The following is a 21,230-nucleotide window of genomic DNA, read 5'->3' on the forward strand; positions in this document are numbered from 1 at the left end:
CGCAACCTGCTGTTACTGTTTAGAGCTGTTCCAGCTTACATCAAGGCCTCTCTGCTCAATCCGAGTGTCATTAAAAATGCCATGAAATTCTGCACTGTTTCTTCTGCTGAGCTTATGTTGGTGTAGGACAGAGTAGGACTTGATACAATGAGACCTTCTTTCCAGAAGTGGGAATTTGTTTAAGAATAGACCAAAAACATATGCCGAGCCTTCCCTGTCCTTGGTGTTTCCGCAGAGCAGGCATGAATGTGGTCCCCTCTATCTGTTTCATGTCTCAGAGCGCTGCAGTGTACTTCCCCAGAATAGATGCCAGGCCTCTAGAAGGAACCAGACTTTTGCTCAACCCAAATTTCAGCGCACCTGCTATGAAATCCAGCTACAGACCCATTCTGAGTCATGCAGTAGTTAAGCGTAACCTTAATCATAAGAAACTCTGTGAGTTGTTACAGATGTCATCTTTTCTTTTCTTTTTTTTTTTTTTTTCTTCCTTGCCTCAGTAAGCGGAGGAGCTCATCCAGTGTGGCCAAGGACAACCATCCATCACCATGGAGTGCAGAGGTTCCTAAAAGCAGGAACGTTTCACTGGGTAGGTTATTCACTGCTGTGCAAAGTTCTGGTCTTTAACGGCTGATCTTTTGAAGCTCTCTGAACAGAGATGCAATTCTTAGAGCACTGCTAAAATGATTGATGTGTTCTGTACAGGCACGTGACTATGGCCATGACATTAGTGTAAATTCTTGGGAATAATTACAAGTAACTGTCTGTAGAAAATGCTTTTGGAATTTGGCCAAGAAACCAGGATTAAGTTGTTGTGCTTCACAGGAGCAATGCGAGATCACAGACTGTTTGGACATTAATTAAAGACCTGGCCTTTTATGGAATATTGCCCTTTTACTGCCCACAAATTGCCCATAAACAGCTTTTTTTTTTTTTTTTTTTTTTCAAATGTATTTCTTACTCAGAGTTATTCAGCAAATAAGTCTTCTCCTGTGCCACAGTGGATATTTATTGTTGGTGATGTTCTCCTCTGATGTGATTCTCTTTCTTGAAAGAACTTTCAGACTAAAATTTTCCAAAAATGCCTCATGATAGTATGATGCCATTATGGCTAGTACTATCCGCAAGCCATCATGATGGATAGTCCTTTCTCCAGGGAGCTCATGATCAAATGAATGATTACAGATTTGCATTCTGTGACTGTTCTGCTCCAGCCATTCACTGTTGCTATTAGCATCCCTGCCAATGCACTCACCCTTTGGTGTACGGCAGAAAAAGGCAGAATGTAAAAGGGGCTGAATGCAGAGGCGTGGGGAAAAAATAAAATAATCAATGAACAATTATGGGAACTATCAACTCTTGTTGATGGCCACGGACGGTCAGGTAGGAACACAGTTCTACATCTTATTTAAAAATGTAAAATATAAAATTATAGGTCATAGCTTCTGCTGGTGTAAACTGGCATAGATCCTTTTGTTTCAGTGAACTGCGTTGTTTGAGAGTGTGGCTCAGTGCAAGTGTTGGCTTTGTGGTATGTCAGCTGGGTACCTGGCGGTGTGCCACCATGTATCATGGGCAGGAGTGCTCCAAATCTGCGTTGGAGCTGTTTCTGAATAACGAGTACCACCCACTGGTGCCAAAGACACCTGGAGAGTTCTTTCTTACGGGGCTATTGGCTTGAGCTGATGTGGGCTTTCTTGTAAGGCCACCCATCTCTCTTCCTGCATGGGGGAGCTGCAGGACTGGAGAAAAGAGGTGGAAATTGACCTGCAAGAGGATAGTTAAATGAATTTAATTAAAAAAAAAAAAGTTACAGAAGGAAATAATGTAATCCAGGATTTAATTACATAAGAAAAAAAAAAAACCAACAACAACCCTTAAGTAAATAATTACAGGATCTAGATGGCTGTATCTGTGGAAACAGATTAATAGTGATGGCATGCCCAAAGCTGTAATCAGCTATCCTGTGTCATGGTTTGATGTAGCAAAGAGGTTAAAAGACATTAAATAAAATACAGTGTTTCAAACTGTTATTGCAGCATTTGGGGATTTGGTATCTCATGGAGAAAAAACCCTTCGGAACATTTCATCACCATCCAACTTGACTTCCAGCATCAGCGTGTTCAAAAAAATCCTCAGTTTTGGGAAGGTAAGTCTGTATTTGCATAATAGCTGAGTGTGAGCACTTATGTATTAAAGAGTTAGAAGCTCAAAGTACCAACATACAGTTTTTATTGCTTTTGCATCTCCCCTATTATGTGAATGTGCTTTATTCTGGGAAGAGGAAGACAGTTATTGTGAGTGCATTTTTAAGCTCTGTGGTAAATTTATTATTTTCTAAGCAGAAACCAGATAAACCAGACACCTTGAGACATGATAGCATGAATTACCAAATATGGCCACACACAATGCCTTATTTTGCTCAAGACTTGTGTGAGTTAAGGTGTTTAGAGTGTGTTTTCTTTCACATGAAATTAAAAATATGATGTTACAGGCTTTGCTGTTGAATTCCTTATTTGCCCACAATTTTCTTGCAGTGGCATCAGAGGCACTGTGTGTTTATTATGTAGGTATTGACTACGGATAGGAACAACTCCTCTGTAACAGAAACTTGGTACCATGTAATGGACACCAGTATGCTTATGTTTTTGTATTAAGGCCTACAAACACTTACAGACACGTTTCTCTTTATCTATGTGACACTCTTCACCTGTTAGAATTCTAGATGTGTGTAAGTGCTTTTAATGACAATGCTTTTCAGATGTCACTACCACCCCTTAAAAATGTCTCATCACTGCATTTAAAACCATTGCAAATAGAGTATTGCTTTAATACTACCTTTACCATTACATCTTGCTTTTAGAGCCAGACCCAATATTCAACTGCAGCAAATCTCAAAGTCATTCTGTGTGAGGTCTTGTCGCGATACACAGCACATCCCGGTCTCACTGAAGAGAAGATGGCAGCCAATATCCACCGGACATTCTGCTTTACTGACTCATCACTTTTAGAGTCATTTACCCAAGAATTCAGAAGTCAGATCTCTCAGGTGAGTGCCTGGGACCTTTCCTAATATCTGTAGCTAGTAGCTGTGTTAGTTCACACAAGTTTCTGCAGCGTTCTGGAGGTAGAACATGATCCCACCTGGTTAGGAGTTGCTCATCTCTATACCAAAGTGCATATAGTGTATGACGAGGCTGAGCTAATTCTTGTGAATAGGTGTCATGGCTTAACCCCAGCTGGCAGCTAGAACCATCCAGCTGCTTGTGCACTCCCTCCCCCTTTTCCCCATTCCAGAAGGGTGGAGGCATGAGGGGAAGAAAAAAGGGGGGGGGAAGGGAGGAAAAAAAACTATTGGGTTGAGATAAAGAGAGCTTAATAGAAACAGTAACAGAAAAGGAAAATTAACAATAACGACGCGGGTCACTCTTACTACCTGGTGAATTGGTACCATCCTGAGTAGTGATCACAGATTCCTGCCTTCCCCCCCCCCCCCCCCCCCAGCTAACCCCCCTTTTATATGCTGAGCATGATGTCTGGTATGTTATGGAATATTTCATTGGCCATTCCATTGTTCTGTTTATGCTTCTATGGGAAGCTGAAAAACGTCCTGGAATAGTGTAAACATCGCTTAACAACATCTAAAACCAACAGGTATCACTGGCATTCCTTTCACTGGAAAGAAAAATTAACTCTTTCCCTCATGAAACCAGGACAGTAGGATTAGCCCAAAGACCTTAGAGTTGAGTACACAGCTTGGAAAGGCAAGGACATCCAGCTAGTGGCCGCTAAGGGTTCTCACCATGGCTACGTCTTGTTTCTCCTCTTTATTTGCCCTGCTGCAGTGACAGGTAGATAGAGCGGTGTGAGAATATGGTGTAAATAAGAATATTTAAAGCTAGAGGAGGCAATAAATTTAATCCTGTATTACCTCAGCCATATAACTTCATCCAATAACTCCTGCATCTGATCCAACTATTTATGATTGAAGCAGTACTTGTCTTTGGGAAAGCTATATAATTAAAGCAAATGAATTCTTTAAAGGTAATGCCTTCTTTTTTGCCAGGGTGAGGATTGGTATTCATTTTTCTTGTGTTCCTAGCCTTTGGACTCTTTGGGACATTGTGAATCGTAGGGCTTGTCTAAACAGAGAATTTATTGTACAATCTGGGGTGTGAAGGTAACGCACAGTCACTCTCTCAGTTATTGCCTGTCACTAGAGTCCTTTGAATGTATTGTTTGTAGACTTGTGTACAAGTGCAGTGCAAGCTGAAAAACATAAAAAGACTCACTGGCAACAAGGGTTCTTGTTCTTAAATAATTTCTTGCATTGTTATTTGTTAAGGTGCAACACAACCCACAGTACCAGGCAGCATTCGTCAATGAAATGGTCTCGTTTCTAACGCTCATCTCCCAAGTGCAGAATGACACCTCCCTGTGGCATCTCCTTTTGCTGGCTCCAGATGTGTTTCAGGGCAGCATGCAACTGCAGGACATAATTGATTTCCTTCAGAATCCAAGCAGGTACAAATACAGAAAATGCCAGGAGAGGCACTGAAAGTTGGTGTGTTTGTGCATTGAACTCTGTCATCTCTCATCTTGAAGAAAGGGTGTTAGCTTAAAATCATTATTTATTTGGGGGATGATATGGCTCCATGCTGATGCGTGTCTAAAGGTCTGTATGGTCAGTGAGCAGTGTTTTGATTTTCAGTGACTCTTGTGTCACTTTTGAAATGGGAACTTGATATGAACTCTTAGTTTTCTTCCAGCCTGCTTCCAGCACTTTCTTCCAGCACTGACAATTCCATGTGCAGATAGAAAGGGTGGTGGGTAATAGCCACTGCCTTTTTTTGAAGAAAAGCTCTCCTGGCTGGATAGTTGTTCTGCCAAAGACAGCAGCTAACTGCTGCTTTCCAGAAAAGCATAGAGCTAAATTAAAGTTGCTTTGGAACACCTCAAGCATCTCTAGGGGAGCCATAATGGGAGGGAGGGAGCCTGGTTCTTAGCACACGGGGCTTTGAATATGTGTGAATTTAAGAAGAAAGTACCAGTTATTTTCTTGCTCAATGGTTATATGAAAAACAGAGGTGACTTAACTGCATTAATTAACTGTGCTGAAATATTTGATGATCTATGCATCTAGGACAATACAAACTCTTCTAAAATAGGCTTAGCCTTGAAATGCCTTTTGTGGTCCATAGTTGGGCTAAACTCTCACTGTTCTCTAGAAGATTTGAATTACTCAAGAGATTAAGGGATTGTATTCCAAATCATCTACTAGATATATGACTGACGCTGCTATAAATTATTCTGGATATTCCGCTTGTTATAGCATATGGAGGACAGCAAGCAACTCGGTGTCTTTAGACTTTTTCTTTTTTTCTTTTTTTTTTTTTTTCTTGGATACATGAGCAGTTGGGTGAAGATGACAAAAGAGGTTGTAGGGACGTTGCCACTTTGATTACACCCAGGCTTAGAGGGACTCACATTTCATCACTGGCATGTTGCCAAGGCACTTAAAAAACTGTACATTTAATATCTAGGTAATTTGCCATACTGCATTGTGAGAACTATTTGTAAGTCATAATGTCCTTATCCTTAAAGGAGTCAGTGGCAGTGTGGCAAGAATTTTAATTTTATTCAGAGGTGTTTTGTCGATGCTGCTGTTCCAGTCACAGGATTATTGCATTTGTTTGCATTTACTGGCTTGCAGAATCAAGCCTGGGAACCAGCACTGTTTGAGTGCCCAGGAAGAATTAATATTTACTGCACTGCTCTGCTTTGCTCTACAGCTGCAGAGCTGGGCAAAGTTATCACAGGCTCAACAAAGAGGCACAGAGAATTTCATCACCAGAACTGTGCAGTGCTTTTATGCCCAGCATCTGGCAGTCTCAGTGCATGAGTAAAGAATTATTGCAAAGAGATTGCACAAATAGTATTTTTAATGACACTTACAAAAGCACATCTTAGCTAGCCTGACCATGTCTCTTACTCTTTAGGCAGTGCTGATCTCCTAAAGAAATGCTGTACTGGGAATTTTTTTGTAGTATAAATATGAAGATACAGAAGAAAAGAACTTTCGCTCATTGTGGCATCTGTATTAACAACATGATAAACACCATCACTGTGAAAAAGTAACTTCAAAGTCATGAATTCTATAGAAAGTTTAGGAACAAATTTTATTACTCCCACAAACCTGATTTACAGACTGAATTCACAAATGCTCCTGTTGTTGCTTTAAGATAGTTTTTCAGATAAGCACATAAGCTGAACTTTTTCCCTAAAGCCAGTATCTGCAAAAGCCCTGCAAGACTGAAATAAAAGGGCAAAACCACCACCTGTTTTCACGTTTGCTACCTTCTGATCCATGTGATATGAGTCCACTTTTGCGAGCCGATGTCTCCCTCCTCCCTGGCTCTGCCACTGCTCAACTAAATATGTCATTTATAACTGCAGATTCTTCCCCCTTTAAGACTCTTGCTAACAAGCACCTCTGCAGAATGGAAATGGTGAGCACCAAGGCCACGAAACCTGCATGGAGACATTATGTTAAATGAGGAGGAAAGAGATCCCTGGTGCTCTGTTCTCACTAGCAGTATGTTCCCACAAATCAGTATGTATTTATTCATGCCGCTGAAATCAGCTCAGCTAGGTTCTTTGTGTATCACCTGCAGAACTTCAGGCAGGCGAGAGATTGTGCATTTCACGGTGACCCTATGCCTACAGTGAAGAGATACTCTTTAAAGACGAGAAGCAAAAGGGACTAATAATCACCGTGAAGTTTTCAGTAACCTGCACACATTGAACAGAGTGTCTTTTCAATTACTTCCTCTGTGATACAATATGCCTGATTATCAGCTTGTTCTTGTCTAAGACTGAAAAACATTCCTTGCTTCTTCCCTGTCAGCTTGCTTATTACTGTATAAAAGAGGAAAGAAGGAGAATTGGAAATGGTAACTGTTATTTGTGATTGCTTCTTCCATCCACAGATGTTGTCCCTAGGGATCCCTGCTCTCCCTGGAGCCTTGTCTGCTCTCTTCGTGGTTTCTTTTAGGAGAAGATTCACCCATAGCAGTGAATCACTGGGCTGGCATATCACCTCAGTGTTTTCTAAGCCCTATTGTGAGGATTTAAGTGGTCTATAGATTTTGCAAAACACTTTGAATAAGTACATCTAATGAGTGCAGAACACACATTTCTGCTGATATACTGCCATGACTTTCCTATCAAAGCCCTTTGTATTTGTATTTTGTTCATGATCAAACAAATAATTAAAAGTAACGGCAATGTCTTGTCTGTCTGACATTTTAAGAATGATAGGCTGTACTCCAGCTGTTTCCTATTTGAATTCTTGTTTTATTTCTTCTCATAAACCTGTAACCACAATTTATTTTTCTTGTTGGTCCTCCCCGCCCCACCTCTAGTGCTGTGATGGCAGCTCAGAATGCCTCTGCATCGCTTGTGACTGATCATAGATTCAAAACTGTTCAGAATGGGGTTACAGATCCTCCATATTCCCTGAACTGCTTGGAGCAAGGTAAGACTCCTCCATATAGTCATATCTCTGCTGAAAACCTGTGGTGCTGAGGAGAAGCAAACTGCGGGCTAAAAAGTCACCATACAGATTGCATACTGTTCAGGGCTCAGCATAATGAATTCTTCTTTCAGCTGAAAATACCTCATTTCAAACTGAAAAGTAGAAGAGCTTGGTTTTGCTGGTAGATAATGAATTAATTAACGTGAGTTTGCAGTCTCAGTGGAAATGGGGGGCTGTAATATTTTACCTTGGGGTTTTTTTTTTTGGGGGGGGAGGGGGGAGTCAAAATCTGCCTCTGGTTGCGGCCTCCATCAAAGTCACCTCGGGGTATCAGGGTAGGGGCTGGGCTGTGCAACAAGCTGTATATGTCAAGATTAGCCGTTCCTCTAAACCGCTGTGAGCTTAGAGCAGAGGCAGTGTCCTTGACATCCACCTCTAACTGAGGTTATGTGAATGGGCAAGAGAAAGCTACAGCACCTAAATGCTACAAGGGACAGATTGATAAATGCCATCCATTCTCTACTTGTTTGATGGAGATTGTGGAAGTTGGGGTGGATAAGAAGAAAGCAGACTATTGCAGTGCAAGTAGGGAAGACATGGAGATGTGGCTACTGAGAGGCCTGGACACACGGGGACATCAAGATGAGTGTAAATGTCTATAGGAGACATAGATGATGCTGCAGACAAAGCCTATGTGTGGGTAGTAAAAAAGCATTCCGCAACGAAGGGAAAGAAATGATAATAAGTGTTAGACTAGCTTGTGCTGCTTCACTGATGGCAAAGTGCTCCTAAAGCAGGAAGAGGGCTCCGTTAGCACCCAGGTCACAGGGGCACTGAGCTGTTCCTGAGATGGAAAATCATTTCTATGATGACAGGTAGGATGCTGACTTCCTTTGGAAGGCCAGGAAGCGTTACACCCCAAAAGAGCAGTCAAATTTCTAAACAGGATCTCTTGTCTTGTAGGAGCCTAACTTCATATGTACATGTTGTCCTTAACAGATTTACCATTCAGCTCTTCTCAGTTTCCTAACTAATGTGATTGTTACTAATATATTCTTTACATGTTTGTTGTAGATAAAGAAAAAAGTTTGGTGACCAGATATATTTGTAATCACTTTGTTAACTGGGAAGATAATCTGAGTTTAGTATCTGAATTGGAAGAAGTTTTGAGGTAAGACATTAGCTAAAGGGATATTACTAACAGTATAATTCAAATCTATGATCTTTCCTCTAAATCACTTTACATTTCCACTTGCATTGATTTCATATTCACTAAAATGCTTTTTTTCCCCTCCAGAAAAATAAAGTCACCAGAGATTGGTGGAAAAGACTCCAAGAGGTCCATTAATTCAGATGATTTAGAAGCCATACAAAAGTCTCTACATCGTTTAAAAGGCTTTGAGAAAAAAATGAATAGAAGTGAATTAAAAAGCTTAAATCTATTCAGAAATTTGAAGAATGAAACATTACAGAAATTGTATGCAATTCTGGAACTGGGAATGTATCCACATCATGATTATAAATTAAAGGAACCATATAATAAGGAAATAATTGATGAAATCTATAACTTCACATCACTGCAATTACAGAGTGACTTTAATGGGACTTCCATTTTCAATATAATGACCCAGTGGAAAGAAATTCAGAGTGCTTTAAAATTAGCTACAATGATTTGGAATCCAGTTCTGTTAAATAATGCTAATTTTAGTACAGTGCAAACTAAGGATGCTCTCAAAACGTTGCTCTCCACTAGCATGCCATCATCGCTGGAAGACTTCAGAGACCGTTTAAATGGAATGCAAGAAATACCGTCTTTGTTTGCCGATTATCTGCTTAAGCCTGTGTCCTACAGAAACTTTCCAGACCAGCTCCTAGCTCTCCAAAAGATGTTTTTTATAATGACAGACACAAACATAGGTTATCAGTACCTACTGATGCCTGTCTTTGAACTGATGAGGAAAGTAGAAAGTTCCATGGGTGAAGCCTGGTGGGATGAGTTGAATGCCTATTGGCGCATTGGGGAAAAACTGAGATCGATGAAGTGGAATAACACAGGCATCGTAGCCTATGGGCAGTTTTTAGAGGTATTAAGCAGCCATTTACAAAAGCTGAATAATAATTCAGGTAGTGTCTTCAGTGAACAGTTGGATCAACTGTCAGAATTTATAACAGCTGTGTTTAAAGAGTTTGGGGAAAACTCTGAAGTAGCCAATATCTCACTAGTCACTCAAGCTGTACAAAAGACCTTGTACATATTAAAAGACTTACAGATGAATTATAATGTCAGTAAATTAAAATCCATAGATATTTTCTTAAATTTTGACAATAAAACCTTTGAGACCTTGTCTGAACTTCTGAGAACAGGAGTGAAAATCCTTCATTATACAAGTGCCAGTGAAGCTTCCAGTAAAGAAATAATTAACTCTGTCTATAACTTAACACATCTTCTACTGCAGGAGTTCAGTGGGCCTTCCTTACAGCACAACACTTCATTAGAGGCAAATATTTGGGAAGTCTTGCATTTAGCCTTGGGTCCCTTCCTTGAGAACAGTGACAATGGTTATAGGACATCCCAGAACTGCTCCGCTTGGGATGTGCTCCACATAGCACTTGAGATGCTGTTTGAAAATACCACTCTAAGCGAGTCTTTAGCTGGGAGCCCCTGCAAACCCCTCTTTGATTCCATGGGCATGGAGAGTGGAACAATGCACAATGACACCTTTACAAAAATGTTCCAGCTTGCCGTAACGAACCTGAAACTGTCTCCAGAGTTTGGTGTTGTCTACAAGAACAGTAGTGAACGCTTTTCCAAGGAGCTGTCATGCATCATCCAGTCTCTGCAGTTTTCTCTGAGTTTCCTTTCCAAATTAAACTTCATCTCTAAACTGGAAAACTCTTGGGTACAGGAGAAAGCAGGAGCTCTGACTGCTCTGACGGAGGGGCTGCTGCAGAGTAATGCCTCCTGCCCCATCCCAGTCCAAGATGTGGGTGGTGTGCTCCCGTCTCAGCTTTTGAACATGCTTATTCCTTTCATGCTGAATGAAACAGTACTGAACTCCCTAAATTTCTCTGATAGCTCAGCAGACTGGCATAGGCTGCCTGTGTTTTCCCATCTGTTACCAACTGTTTCCATGACGAACAGCAGTATATATGAACTTCTACAGGTGGGCAGAAATGCTTCTGACCGGTCTGAGTGGGGACATTTCTCACAGCTGTGGCACGCCACTGGCAACATGTTGACCACCAAATGGAACCTAACAGAAGTGGATGACTATGTGAAACTCCTGGAAATCATGAAGAAGGCTCTAATTCTTGCAGACTTTGGTGTAGCTCCTGGAAAAACATTAGTACATCAGATCTTTCATAATTCTAGCGGAGGAATTAAATTCTCAGATCGGAACGATTTGTATAGTTCATTAAAACTCTTTTTCAATTCAGCTTCTGCCACAAACAGCACACTCGACTTGGAAAGAATATTTCAAGAAATTCTTCCACTGTATGAAGTTGGCAGGGAAGGATTGTTCTACCCTAGTACCTACGGAAAAGACAATCAAGATGTTCTAAGTATGGCTGCATTGATTTGGAATCAGATAATCTTAAACAGGACTCATTTTAATACAGAGAAAGCATGGGAGGTTATCAAAATGATTGCGCTTCATGCAATCTCGCTTGAAGACATTGAAAATTATCTCAGCACAAATGAAAAAGTGTCATCATTATTTTCCGACTTCTTGTTGACCCCTGTAAATTCTGAAAATTTTGCAGAACAGCTCTTGTCCCTTGAGCAGCTTCTTGCTGCCATGGCAAAGGTGAATACCAGTGATCATTATCTGCTGATCTCTTCTTTGTCTAATCTAATGCAGGAACTACAGAGTTCCCTTCATGGAAGGCAGAGAAATGAACTTCATGCTTTCTGGCAAATTGCTGAAGTACTCCAGTCCATAAACTGGAATAGTACAGGCAGTCTCCCTTCCCAGTCACTTCTAAACATACTGCAAAATCAGTTCAGTACCATGAAAAATTACTCCAGTCCTCATTTCAGTAAGGAACTGAAGCAGCTGATAAACTTTGCATCCTCCATATTTGAGCTGTATGGTGAAGAAGACTCCAGAGGAACCAACATCTCCATATACTCGCAAGCCGTGCAAAGGAGTATCTTCATTTTAAAAAGTCTGCGGAAAAGTTATAATATCAGTGAGCTTGAAATTATCAACCCATTATTTGTTTATTACAGTAACTATACCCAAAGACTGATTGAAATATGGTGCCCTCTCTGGGGTCCCTGAAATGTTACTTCAGATACATTTGAAGAAAAAATGGACATTGTCTATCATTTCTCACATTTGCTGCTGAAGAAGGAGTTCAGTGGGCCTTCCTTACAGCACAACACTTCATTAGAGGCAAATATTTGGGAAGTCTTGCATTTAGCCTTGGGTCCCTTCCTTGAGAACAGTGACAATGGTTATAGGACATCCCAGAACTGCTCCGCTTGGGATGTGCTCCACATAGCACTTGAGATGCTGTTTGAAAATACCACTCTAAGCGAGTCTTTAGCTGGGAGCCCCTGCAAACCCCTCTTTGATTCCATGGGCATGGAGAGTGGAACAATGCACAATGACACCTTTACAAAAATGTTCCAGCTTGCTGTAACGAACCTGAAACTGTCTCCAGAGTTTGGTGTTGTCTACAAGAATAGTAGTGAACGCTTTTCCAAGGAGCTGTCATGCATCATCCAGTCTCTGCAGTTTTCTCTGAGTTTCCTTTCCAAATTAAACTTCATCTCTAAACTGGAAAACTCTTGGGTACAGGAGAAAGCAGGAGCTCTGACTGCTCTGATGGAGGGGCTGCTGCAGAGTAACGCCTCCTGCCCCATCCCAGTCCAAGATGTGGGTGGTGTGCTCCCGTCTCAGCTTTTGAACATGCTTATTCCTTTCATGCTGAATGAAACAGTACTGAACTCCCTAAATATCTCTGACAGCTTAGCAGGCTGGAATAACATGTCCATGCTCTTCAGTGTGGCACAGGATGAGCTCTACGTGAACGACCTGTTGCAGAGACTTCAAGGCGCCTTCAACCTCACCAAATGGAGTTATTACACAAGTGTATGGAATGTGGTTAACAGTTTGCTAAACACCAAAAGGAATCTAACCGATGTGGCTGCCTTTGCAAAGTTATTGGAAGCAGTGGCAAACAACTCTGCCAACAATGTGTCAGCTCTAGAATTCACAGAAGCCAGTCACTACATTCTCAAGAGGCTGAACTTCTCTGATCTGCTAAATGAATTCAATATAAGTTCCATTTCAACTTTTCTCTCCAAGAAAACTAGTTTTGACAATGTGATTGCTATTGTTGCGCATGACTTTGTTGTCATGGCAGAAACCCTGTACAACAAGACCTTACCTTGGACTCAGAGTGACCAAACTCTGTCACCAACCAGTTTGATCACACGGTGAGTTTGCTTTTTGGGTATTATAATTGCATTTATGGGTAGTGACCACTATTCTCATTCCAGCCTGAGAAGTATGTAATTTTCTTCCAGTGGGGAAACTTAAGCCTGAAATCACCATAATTTAGGACACTAGGTGTAACATGGGTTAAATTGAAGAAGAGGAAATTTCTCCTTTAACTGAACATACAGCTAAAAGCGAGACTTTCAAAAATTTTCTGTGTTGGCATGTATCAGTTCACAGTGGTAGCAGAATCCTGTAGGAAGCTTGCCACCAGTGGTAAACTCTTCGGAAACCCTTTCTTTGTGGTGTGACTCTACTTTTTGATTCTCAGTCTCCTTTACGTTGTGCCTTTCCATCTATATCTTGCATCCACAGTGAACCTTTCAAGTGTGTTTTCTTATATATATGTTTTGAGAGTGAATGACAGCTTTGGGAGATAACAGCAAAAAGAATTGATAAAATAAAATTCGGAGGGTACCCACTTAGGAGATGTCACGGGAGACAAATGACTTCATCTGGAATTCTTATTTATGCTGCCAAGGAACAGGATCTACACAGCTGACAGGTTGCTCACTAATATACCTTGTTTCTGAAAAAGAAGCTGATTTAAAATCCTATCTTATTTTTCAGATTTCTGTTTTTAGAATTTGAAAACACCATCTTACAGGTGACAGTGAATAACAGCTATAACCCTTACCTGATGTGTTTAATAAATGCCGCTGAAGTTGAAGACAGCAAATTGACAGGTAATCATGATTTCATTAATGTTGTGGGACCTCAGCTGGAATATGTTGTGCCTGTCTTTTCAAAGTGTTTTCTCTAATGGTGGGGAGGAATGGTGCTACATATTTTCATCCGCTGGCAATTAACTGGAGCTGTGAGACCATGGGAAGCCAGACTCCTTTTTGTTTGAGTTATGTCACATTGTGGATATAAGTTTTCCATCCAACTCTGTCCAAAAGGCATGTCTTCTCTTTGCTATGTGATGACAGGTTGCTGACACTCAGATAAAGAAATTTTACAAATAGAAACCTATATTCCCTTCACAGCTTTATGTTCCTGCAAGATGACAGCAGTTATTTTTGAGAGTTAACATGGTATTTCACATTCATTGTATAAGCCTAATGTAAAACCCGAGGGGTTTATCTGTTCACAGAATAGAGATATTGCGTGTGCTCTGCAGGGCACCGTCAAAAATCCTGTTACCAGTGTGGGGTGGATTTCTTTAGGACCCAAGCACCTACTTGGACTAGATCTGTTATAATCCAGTTTACAACCTAGGTCTTGGTCTGTGATTTCAGAGGTCCTCAGTGATGTGAATTTGGTGGAAAACAGCAATGCCCAGTAGGCGTCAGGATAAAAGTACTGATATTCCCATCTGTGAAGTTTCTGCAAGTCTGGCATTTTTGTCTTGAGTAACGTTTGTTTTCTTCCTTGAACAGAAAACATCACCCTGCTTTTGAAGCAAACTAATCTGAAAAAGAACCCTTTTATGCAAAATAATACCTCTGAGAAACATTCATCCATACCAGAGCTCCTGAAGCTAAAAGTGAGTGTGCTTAAAACGCTAACTTGAAGGACATCCCGCAGTGATACACGAATGTGCAACAGAGGTTTGGAAAAACAGCATGTGGAAAAAAAAAGTTTCTTAAAAGAACAGCTGATAAAAACTAGGGCTGAAACTGTTTCCTGCCTGCTGCATGCATTTAGAAGTTCTCATTAAGCTGAGCGAGAAACTTTTTCTTATAGCCAGTGTACACCCATTTTTCTGAGAAGGTAGAGGTATTCCTATCCTCCCAGTCTGTTGAATAGAATCCCCTCTGTTTTCCACCAGCCATCCCAAAAGGATAAGCACTGTGTAGGTGGCACTGGCAGCATATTCCTCATAAATCAGTGCACCAGTAGTTTTAAAGTTCAGTACACTGAAACTTAGCAAAGCACCTTGCAGAGCTTAGATCATTCTGGGATGCCTCAGCTTCATTTGAGAAGTATGTAGGAAGGAGTTTTCGAAGGCAGAAATAGCAGTTAAATACCTCTGCCCTGCTGAAAATCAGTGGAACTGTGCATACCCAATTGGCAGTTATAAGCACAATTAACTTAGTTGCCACTATGCCTAAGGGGATATATCCACACCAGCGTGGCTGGAGTCCAAGTCCCCATGTGCTCCCCAGCACTAGAAGTCTCATAACACCAAAATGGTTTTTGAGATTAAGCACTTAAGAGATATTAATTCATGGATTTCTCTCACCAGCTTTGGATTTGGCAATGCCTCATTTGGCTAAAATGTTTCTTACACCATACATACATGATTGCACTAAGAGCATGCCTGCACTTTATTCTATTTCTCTGTATGAGAAATACAATTAAAAAGTCTTTTTAAAAAAAGACAACAGTATGCAATGCTGTTGCTGCTTACTATATCTGTAACAATAATGCAATGAGCCTCAGTGTGACAGGTGTACTTGTAGGCACAAAACAGAAAACAGTTCTTGCCATAAGGAACTGATAATGTAAATAGTGATGTCAGAGAAGAGGGAAGCCCATAATAGCAGAGCAGGCAAGGGACTATAATTTTACACTGGTTGGCAGATGTGCAAGTCCTGACTTCTAGCCAACTCCATTTCATATGCTGTAGTAGAGATGACCAGGTGGTATCTGAAAGGCTAAACCTGTTGCACAACGTAGATTTATTTGGTCTCTGGGGAGATTAATTGGTCGACAAGTAAGTCCAAGTGGAGTATTGCTGTGTATGCGTGTTGGGCAGGGGAAATGATATGTTAAGGCTTGCAAGGTTTATTAGATCCTGTTCATTGTTGTGTAGCCAGGTCTGCTACAAACTCATGTAGGAATCTTTGTTATGAAGTGTTCTACTGGAGACCTTTTGAATGACCTAAAAATCTATATTAAAATTTTAATCCTAAAGAAAAATGGAAAGGGACAGCGAGACTATTTAAAACTTGCCTTGTATAATTTTTTCGTCTAACTGTGTTTGTGCGTTTGTCTTTGATTATAATTCCGTTTTCTAACTGTGTTTTTGCATTTGCTTTCCTTTTCAAAATTTCCTTTGAAGATATCTCACCTCCGGGGTTTAACAACACTTCTTTGTGACTATGAGAGCTTTAAGTCAATACAGCATATTTGCCATCTCCCTAACGTTAGCTTTGGAGAACTGTGTGAACAAAGTCAATCTCATGAGCAGCTCCTCCGTGCTATGGAACTGAGCAATCAAGTTGTGACCAATGTACTGAATCACAGAAGAATCTTCCAAGAGCTTCAAAATATACTGATTGGGGATGCCACAAACATCCAGACACAAATGAAGTGGTGAGGCTCTCCCTCTGCTTCAGCGTTCTATTTATGAAATGATGACATGGCTTCTTGCCTTCTTTTCATATTCCCAATTTTGTTGGTTGTTTTGTTTTTCCAATTTAGGTTTCAAGAAAATGTACCAGAACTTGCTTTCTTTCAAGAGATTCCTCAGTATATGGCTACTCTGAATTCCCTGTTGAACATCACTGAGAATTTAACAGATTCTGGGAAGCAAGGTAGTATTCTGTATTTACTTTATGATGTTGGTAAACATCATTACTGGTACCACACTTCCTGCTGGAAATCCCAAGACTTGCTTAGCTGCCAGGATGATGTGATATTAATGAAAAAACCATACACCATATCCCATGTCCTTGAGATCCTTTATCTAGGGTAATTCTAGAGGCTGTTCTAGACCACCCTTTGTTTTCTGTACAGCCCAAATAGTTCTATGTGCTGAAAGTCCCAAGTCTTTGTATTTGAGCAACTTTTGCTATCACAAGACCTGTCAACTTCAGCCCACAAATTGGACTGTAAAACGTAGGAAAGGTGACAGTATTTTGTAATTTTTGTATTTTTAATAAGCAGTGATGTATCACACTTCCGTACTTTATACCTGAAGTCCTCCCTGTGTGCTTGAGATTGCTGTATGTCTGGCGAAAGCTGTTGCATCAATTGTTCTTTGATTGTTCTTTACAGAAAAGTTAAGAGATGTGTTTAAAAATGTGGACCAGCTCAAAGAGGAGCTCAAAAACACAACAGGAATGTCCACAGCCAGTATCGATGCTCTTCTGGAAGCACCTCTCCCGGAAAACGGCAGTCAGGTAAGTTTTGCTGTCATCCCGGTGAGAGATCTTGTTGCTTTCTGCCTCACATATCATTAAAACCAGAATTTGTTAGTGAATGCAGCTAAGCAGGTCACTGCACACGTGACAGCACACAGAGAGGTAAGTGATTCCACAGGGATAGACAGCATAGCATGTTATAGATCAAAATAGCCATCAGAAATGCAGTAGGAGCAGTCATTGACATCAGTTCAGCCATTGGAGACCAAGAGCCATATGGTCTCTTTGGCTGTCACCAGTAGCTGGTAAGCAGCCATGCACTGCCTGGTGAGTGATTCTCTGATTCCGTAGCAAGGGCACAGTTCACTGTAACAGACTAATGAGGGCTGAGTGGGGTCCTCAGTAGGGTCCTCAGGGCTGTGGAGTTGCTGCAGTCCAGATGGAAAAGCATACTTCTAACCACAATTCCTGAGAGCACTCAGGGTCCAAAAATAGCCTCCCACAATGAGAGATGAGCTTGCCTTCCTCAGCCTCCTGCACAAGCAGAGCTCCAGATGCTTTTCCCCTTCCCAACCATCTTGTCTGGACTGAGCCCCAAAAAACATGCTCTCTTCCAAACTTCACATGCATCAGTCAATGGGAAATTGAAGCCACAAAATCTTTTACTACTGTGCAAGCTGGGCAGTAAAACACAATCCTTAGGATTTGTCCCTTGGAGCGGGAGTTATGGGTCGGCATTTTCTGGTTCTCAGGGTTGAAATATGACACGGTGGAAAGAACAGCAAGGCAAGATTAATCCATGCATACCGGAGCGAGCAGTCTACCCCCTAACAAATCTTTTCTTCCTTTGTGCAAACACAGCTCATTTCTCAGATCCTCCAGCTGGAGTCTTGTAGCATCCGTCCTGCTGACCCACACCTGCAAACAGTAGCGGAGGAGTTCTGCAATCTCTCTCTTTCAGAGAGAACTCGTGAGACGTACATCCTGGGGGTCACTCTGTTACGACACTTAGACGTTTACAATTTCTTATACAAGGTTAGCGCTGGATTTGTAGAGTGCTTTCTATAGTCTTTGCTGCATGTAGTGGCTGAAAGGTCATAAAATATCATTGCAGTGGCCAGAAGCTATGCTGATTTACACAAGCCAAAGATCAGGCTTTGCTCATGCAGTAATTTTTACTGCATTTCCATGCTGTGACAGTGTGGATATAAATGAGGATCCCAGCTGGTGTAAACCAGAAAACCTCATTTAAAGGCCCTGGACCTGCTCTAAATGCCTCCCTATCTGCTTGTATTGTTTATATGCTGTCACAACCTCTTGAACATTCCCAGCTGATTTCAGGCTTCCCAAAAATAAGGAACTGGGCTAAATTTTTGTTATTCCTTGAAAAGGGAAGCCCTGGAAAAAGTCTTGTAAAATATATTTTCCCAGTCTAGTTGGCACTGCCAAGTTTTTAAATTATTCAAATATCCCCCCCCCCCCTTCCCCCCCGTAATGTAAAAATATCATTCACGGAAAAGTACGTGTTGAATACATATTTTTAGTTGCACAGAAGTAATCCTGGGGAAAAAAGTAATTGAGAATGCCAATGGATTTGGCTCAGGTCAAAAGTCACTCATAGTGTTTGTGACATCTATATTGTGCAAAATGCTGCCTCTTAGAGGTTTGGGTTATATCCCAGCCAATAACTGACACGCATTTCCCAACAGTAGGTGTTTGGAAACATGCACTGTTCAGAATATGTAATATTCAGGGGAGCAGTTTGCAAAAGTGCTTGGGGACTTAGGAATACAAATCCCATTAATTTCCCATGGGACATCCACTCCCTAAACGTCCTAACAGTTTTGAAAATCCCACGATCTTTTTCATCGAATTAACACAATATGGGCTTGTACCTGCATGTGCGCACAGATTCCTGCTAATCATAATTGATTTCCTTCCTGCCTTCTGCAGATGTTTTTCCCTAAGGAACTTCAGAAATCCGTGGACAAGATGTTAGACCTTCTGACAAAAATGAAATATTTCAGAGACCAGGTTGAGTCTGGCGTTGATCCATTGCTACAAGCTATTCATTCACTGAAAAAGCTCCGGCAGTCTAGAAATGTGCCACTGACTAAGGTACGTGTAGTCTGCACGTGCTATGGAGGCAAAACACCACTGGAAGTTTCCACAGGAACTTCTTACATTAGAAGCCAAAGGTGCATTAAATCATAGATTACTAATTCTCTTTCAAAGCATCAGTGTTCTAAGAAGATTCTCTATCAAACTTATATGTTGCCTTCCTGGGAGAGCTTTGATTTGGAGCAGTGGGACCATCATGTGTTCATGACAGGGAGGACGTTAGGAACATGTGCTGTGGGAGGGGCACTAGGAACGAAAATGCAGGGAATGAACAACTGTCTTGAAGGAGGGCAGGCTTCCAGCAAAATACTGGAAGGAGTCAGCTTGTGAAAGCAATTGGGGAACTGCCCACTAAAGGCTATCCAAAACTGTGTAAGTCAACAGCAAAAATTTGCTCTAGCTTTAGTGTGCACTAGAACACAACCAAAGCGTCAAGACTGCCCAAAACATTCAGTACAAACCCAATCCTGCTCCAACAGCTGCAGTAACTTTGGGTTACACTAACTTACCCGGCACTGGATCCAATCCCTCTCTGATCATGGACTGTCAATGGCAGCATAGATCACAGGAATCATTTCTAGTAATCGCTTTGCCTGCACATTGCAGAACCATGTGCAGCCATGGACTAGATGAGGACAGGGGTTGTGTGCATCTGTGTGACAAATTCCGTCTTGTAACACAGGGTGTATATGTGTCATCAGGCACATGTTATAGGCCATTCCAGTACACATATTATAGGCAATTCCCACACTGGATCTCATACCTGGAAATTTACCTCCTCTGTCATAGCAAAGGTTAGCCAAAAAAACATGATTTCCATGGAAAGTCCTTTTTTTTTTTGTAGCGACAAACTTCTCATAAGAAAGCAGTGTAAACATGTTAAACCTTGCCTTCTAATTCTGTTGTTTCTCTTTTTTTTTCTCTCTCAGAATGGGATGCTTTTAGCATGCAGGATTTAATTGCATTTTGTCTTTTCTGCAGGCATTATTTAAACCAAACAACTTTAGGATAACACGTGGCACATTCAAGTCCATGTCAAAAGTTCTCTGCAACCAGGACATCACACCTCTGTTTTTTGAGTCCTTGCTTCCAGATTTTGGAGACCCTGTAAGCAACAGTTCTTCTGTGGAAGATGTCTATGTCCAAAAGATGATAAGGAAGTATGGGATTCCTCATGACTCCAGTAAGTCTAGCTTTTCCTTAAGGCAAAAACATTTCAGAGCCAAACTTTACTGCTTCCAGAAAGATCCATTTTTGAGCTGTTCCCCCACATGTCTCTGGAGGGCTGTAAAAGCTCATGCTTTATGCTAGCTGAAGATCTGCACTGTCCTGATTATTGGTGGCTTATTTCCATAAATGTTAGAAGGAAAACAGCCTGTGTAGAGAGCAGTGCCTGACACTGGTCTTTTTCCCATTTGTTGATGATCTGATCTTAGGACTTGACAGGTCACTGCTTTTTCTTGATGTGTACTTTTGCCGACGATACTGACATTATTAGCTCCTCTGAGTTCACAAAACTCCATTTAACCTTCAAGCAGAGAATCTTGGCTTGAACACTGAGACTCTTGTTGTCTTGAGTTCAGCAACAGGCGATCTTGGGGGGTGGATTGCTTTGGTCAAGACACATTATATCAATCAGTGAAGAGGGCCCCAAGTCATTCACCAGACACAGCAACAAACTGGGCAGGTGGGAAAAAAATACACTGGTAGCTTTCTCGTGTCTGATCTATTTGTGCTCTGTGCAATTTGTTTGCTTTTCTCCCCTTGCAGCACCATTTTGCTTATCCTTTTACCTGGACCTGGTCAAGACACCAACTGGAGCTTTAATCTGGTCTTTTTTAAAACCAATGGTGCTTGGGAAGATCCTTTATACACCAGATACCATAGAAACTCGAGCAATCATGGAGAAGGTACGGCTCTGTTTACAGTACATCAGAATACGCCCACTCAAAAGGTTTTTAGTTTATCTAGCATGGGCTTGTTTCTTTGAAAAGCAGAAGTCTGTTTTCTGACTGGAGTATTAGTCAAATT

General features: G+C 41.1%; 1 protein-coding gene across 1 annotated transcript in view; it reads left to right on the top strand.

Annotated features, from left to right (window-relative positions):
- Positions 1 to 12,165: 12,165 nt before the first annotated feature.
- ABCA12 (ATP-binding cassette, sub-family A (ABC1), member 12) overlaps positions 12,166 to 21,230 on the top strand; it is a 53,504-nt gene continuing 44,439 nt past the window's right edge. Inside the window, exons 1-10 of the mRNA XM_009887567.1 lie at positions 12,166 to 12,983; positions 13,615 to 13,730; positions 14,427 to 14,533; positions 16,055 to 16,308; positions 16,417 to 16,529; positions 16,993 to 17,117; positions 17,940 to 18,113; positions 19,032 to 19,196; positions 20,181 to 20,382; positions 20,970 to 21,109. Coding sequence (XP_009885869.1) covers positions 12,166 to 12,983; positions 13,615 to 13,730; positions 14,427 to 14,533; positions 16,055 to 16,308; positions 16,417 to 16,529; positions 16,993 to 17,117; positions 17,940 to 18,113; positions 19,032 to 19,196; positions 20,181 to 20,382; positions 20,970 to 21,109 — 2,214 coding nt within the window. The remainder of the gene's footprint in view (positions 12,984 to 13,614; positions 13,731 to 14,426; positions 14,534 to 16,054; positions 16,309 to 16,416; positions 16,530 to 16,992; positions 17,118 to 17,939; positions 18,114 to 19,031; positions 19,197 to 20,180; positions 20,383 to 20,969; positions 21,110 to 21,230) is intronic.

The sequence above is a fragment of the Charadrius vociferus genome, unplaced genomic scaffold, assembly GCF_000708025.1.
Source record: "Charadrius vociferus isolate BGI_N301 unplaced genomic scaffold, ASM70802v2 scaffold136, whole genome shotgun sequence".
In the NCBI taxonomy this organism is placed as follows: domain Eukaryota; kingdom Metazoa; phylum Chordata; class Aves; order Charadriiformes; family Charadriidae; genus Charadrius; species Charadrius vociferus.